At 47.0% G+C, this 4,211-nt stretch overlaps 1 protein-coding gene across 1 annotated transcript; it reads left to right on the top strand.

The window, feature by feature from the left end:
- The first annotated feature begins 300 nt into the window (after positions 1-300).
- On the top strand, positions 301-2,809 carry PSMG3 (proteasome (prosome, macropain) assembly chaperone 3). The gene is made up of 2 exons (XM_010143320.1): positions 301-518; positions 2,272-2,809. The coding sequence occupies exons 1-2, from the start codon at positions 303-305 to the stop codon at positions 2,422-2,424; spliced, it is 369 nt and encodes a 122-aa protein (XP_010141622.1). The 5' UTR covers positions 301-302; the 3' UTR covers positions 2,425-2,809.
- The last annotated feature ends 1,402 nt before the right edge of the window (positions 2,810-4,211 follow it).

The raw sequence follows: 4,211 nt of genomic DNA on the forward strand, positions 1-4,211 counted from the left end.
CGGCGTGGCGGGGCGGGCCGGGCTGGGGGCCGGGCTGCTCCAGAGGTGCAGTCACCGTTAAAACCAGGGTGAGCACGAAATTCGTGCCGGGGGCAGGCGAGTGTCCCCTCCCGGTCAGGCGTGTGGGGTGTTGACTGTGGTTCCTGCACAGACACGCGTCGACGGTGCTTTTGTGCTCTGAAATCGACTTAACGTGGGTATTTCAAATGAAGGGCAGGATTTGGGCTTTTTATAGCCCACGGTCCGTGTTTCTAATCGAATGTTATTGTTGCGTGTTGCTTTGTTGTTCTTTTTCTGCAGCGATGGAAGCGGGTCCCATCCTGACGTCCAAGCAGCGTGAGGAGGTGGTACACGGGGTCCCGACGGAGGTGGTGTGCACGGCCTTCTCCAACTCCGTGCTGGTGGTGGTCACACAGTACGGCAAGATGGGGACGATCGTCTACGTGGACCCCAACACAATCAGTGACAGCGTGGGCAGGCCCTCGCTCACCACAAAGGTGCTGCTGGGCCAGGATGAGGTGAGAGCGGGTGTGCAGCAAGGATAGGGGGGAAACGGAGTAGGTGGGACCGTGCAAGCTTCCAGGGAGCTGATGGATCACAGCAGTTAAGCGGTGTTTGCACAGTGGTAAGATTAATTTAAATATCTCTTCTGAGGGAAGAGGCGTTCATCAGAAAAGTATGTGCACTCGTCTGCTCTTTGACACGACAAAAGTTTAATCGTGAGTGGTTTGGGGATCTGGTATTTTGTGTTCTGCAGGATATGGATTGCTTCGGTGTGTTTGTGGAAGGCTTGATAAAGCTTCTGTGGATTTAAGGTTGCAAGATCAAGCATGCAGCCTTTGATAACCTTTTTTGAGTTTCTGTTCCAGTGAGTTTATTTTCCTTTTCAAGTCCTTTTTCTCACCCACCCCCGCTCCCAGTCTGTGCCAGCCCCATAATGGACTTTAGTTGCCCTCTCCCAAGCGTGCCTGCCAGCACTTTCCCTTGATAAAGTTTAATTTGTTCTGCTTCAACAAAATGAGTTTTTATCGACCATTTCACAAAGCTGGAGAGAAAGCAGAAGAAAATGTATTTTGCAAAACATCAACTAGTCAGGCATTGAAACAGAAAGTTACAGAGCTGCAAAATTATGAGGCTTTCCATCAGGGTTGAAGCTATCAAATATTACTTGCTGACCGTAACTAGAAAAACACAAGTTCCTGATTCTGTCCACAGCTTCCCCTGATGGAGTTCTCGTTCTTCTCTGGGTGGGAGATGCTTTCCTTTCCCTGGCGTGATGTCTGCTAATTCTGGCCACCTCCACCCCAAGCTGCTTTTGTGCTTTATTTGCAAATGGGAAGCACCTTTGTTTACTTTGTGACATGGTATTTTTATATCATTTTTATCAACTTAATCGATCTAAATGCTGAGAACAGGTTTTCACTAGTCTGCTGCCTTCCTGCTTGTCACCGTTAACTTCCCTGTTTGGGATGGTGCATGTTTCCAACCACGCTGGTGGATAAAATGAAGCAAACTCATCGTTCTGATAAATGCATAACTGTGGGTGTAAATAAAACCCAGACAAGCTGGTGTTCTTGTTAAAGAAATCTCATTAAGAAGGTTCTATCCCTTCCCTCCTTCAGCCTCACTGGTTTTCATTGTTCTGTTATAATCAAAACCAACATGGTTTTTACACGTGGTGTGCAGCGCCTGTGTACATAACACCATTTTGGGGTCTTTAGGTGCTGCCGAAATAACAGGGTTTTTTTTTTCCAGAGCTGCCAACAGAACGCACCCTCTTTAGCAACAAGTTTTTAAAAGAAAATTGTTCTTGGAGACTTCTTCAGAAATGAGGCTGTGATGGCAATAGAGACGTTTTGATCCATGGCTTTTCATATAATTTGATAGTTGGTGATGTAGTTTGGGTGGGAGGATTAGCAGAAGGGAAGATTCTCTGTAGTGACTTTCCCAGTGTTCCGAACCGGTGCAAAACTCAGTTTGAGCGCAGCTCCAGTTAGGTTGTTTTGGGGGGGTTGAGTGGCTGTCACTCATGGGTCCAAACTCTTCCCTTTCTAACGTTCCCCGTGCCGTGGCGCGGCTGACCAGCCAAACCACGTGTCTGTTCCCAGTCGCGGTGGAACCGCTCCGCAGACTATGCGCTCAGTCCCCATCCAGTATCGCCAGGTTCTCAACATGCAACTCTCCATGAGTTCCAGGAACTCATCCTCTCCTAACTGATGTGGGCGGGCTCTTCCAGCTGTGACTGCACATCTGTATTCCTTTGCTTTTCAGCCCCTTGTTCACGTTTGTGCCAAAAACCTGGTGGCATTCGTCTCTCAGGAAGCTGGGAACAAACCTGTTCTTCTCGCCATGGCTTTGAAGGACAAGACCATGGAAGGAATACAAGCTCTACGGGAAGTGATCCGGAGTTGCCAAGTGTGGTGAAGTTGTGCCCTCTGGATTCAAGGAAATGATCCTGAGCCCATGACTCATCACCACTTATTTAAAAGGGAAAGGAATGAACACGATGGAATGTCTTTGTGCTGGTTTTGGACGTTCTGAGGAATTTCATGATTTTTTCTCTACTGTGTAGAACGTTTGTGGGTTTTGTTACCGTGACAGGTTTGCAGTCCCCATAGTCAGTGATGAGAGGAGAACAATTGCCTCAAGGTAAAAGAGAAGTATTGGTTTTATTGCACTGAGTGGGATGTATTTGGCATGGCTCTGCATTTGTGTCCTGAGGAGCGAGACGTGCCAAGCTCGGTAGCTCCGCTGTACCGCAGAGGGGGAACACCCAGTGCAGAGTGAATAAAAGAAACATTGACAAATCTCATCTTACCTTTCTGCTCTGTGAAAATCACTTCAATTGAAATACAAGCCTCGGTAACATATCCACACCAACTGCATAATAGGAAAGATTTTCTTGCCTGTTTTTAAGGAAATGAATCCTGTAAGACTCCTTTGTCCTGATGTCAGTCCCTTTCCTGATGCAGTCTGAATCCATCTCCCACTTCCATTCCAATTTTAGAGGTAGATAATGACGCTCGTCAAATTTCATGAAAGCTCATGTCAGGGTGGAAAACATGAACCCAAAGTAGTGGTGAGAAAAAGACAAAGTAAGAACTGCTTACGGGTTCCGCGGTACCAGCCCGTGGCAGAGGCAGCTGGGACCACGTGCCACAAGCTGTGCCTCTCCTAAAGCACCTGTCCTGGGAGAGGTGTGACAGAAGGGTTGGGGGTTACACAGGGGTGTTTCTCCCAAGTCTGTTGAAGACGAGTGTTAGATGAAGTCATGAGTTGATGTGGTGCTTAGTAGCCGAACCTTTGCCATTTGATTGGAAAGCACGTTTGTTTTTCTACCTCTTGTAACACCACCAAGCAGTCATTTTTTTAAGCAAGCTGTTACAGGCTTACGTCACTTAATGAACCTGATGGAGCAGACAGAGGTCTTGGGTTCTGGGCAGACTTGTGCTGTGTTAAAAGCCTTTGATAGCAGCAGTGTCAGGACAGAGCCTGTGCCTGCCCCATGCAGATCCAGCTGCTGAGTCACGGCCGCTGCTAAAAAAATCCCCTAAAAGTTGAAAAGCAGAAAATGTGTTTTGAGAGGACTCTTTTCTCTGAAGCATTATTTACAGTATCTAAGGGATTATGAGAAATGGAACTTTTTTAAAAAGTACATCCAAACACTGCAAGCTTGTAGCTGTCCTTGACAAGCAATCTAAACTAATTTTCCAAACTGTGCTTCCAAGAATCAAAGACTCGCATCTGACAGAGCTCCAAATTTTCGCTCTTTTACACTTTTTTTTTTTTTGTCTAGAAGAGCTGAGAGAGACGTGTGCCAGTTAGTAGGTCTGTTAGTAGGGGTTCTTTCCCAACACAAAATTCAACGTATTTTCCAAACCCTGGTGCTTTACGGGGTCTGTAGTAAACCATAAGTAACCATAAAAGTAATTAGCAAATTGGATGTAAATCACACGTTACATCGCAGCGATATGGTGGCTCATGGCTGCTATATCCTGAAGACCTGAGTGTTACAACCTAAAAGCTGACCCCAAGTTAACCACCTGAATCTCCGGGTTCTGTGTGCCACCAGGTCTGCACGGGGTGGTGGGTGTAGAAAGATGTGGAGATGTCTCCCCTTGGTAGATAAAATAGACCGTGAGCAATTGGTCCTTTGACTTCGCTCCTCTCTGCTCTGCAGTGAACCAGGGGGAAGGTCTGCCCCCAAAACC

Source organism: Buceros rhinoceros, unplaced genomic scaffold (genome assembly GCF_000710305.1).
Source record: "Buceros rhinoceros silvestris isolate BGI_N320 unplaced genomic scaffold, ASM71030v1 scaffold19679, whole genome shotgun sequence".
In the NCBI taxonomy this organism is placed as follows: Eukaryota; Metazoa; Chordata; class Aves; order Bucerotiformes; family Bucerotidae; genus Buceros; species Buceros rhinoceros.

What these genes read in the sequence shown, in the direction of transcription:
- PSMG3 (XM_010143320.1), top strand. Translation starts at nt 303, where the DNA reads ATGGAAGCGGGTCCCATCCTGACGTCCAAGCAGCGTGAGGAGGTGGTA. An exon ending in TGCTGCTGGGCCAGGATGAG is followed by an intron (nt 519 to 2,271) that starts GTGAGAGCGGGT and finishes TTTGCTTTTCAG; the next exon opens with CCCCTTGTTCACGTTTGTGC.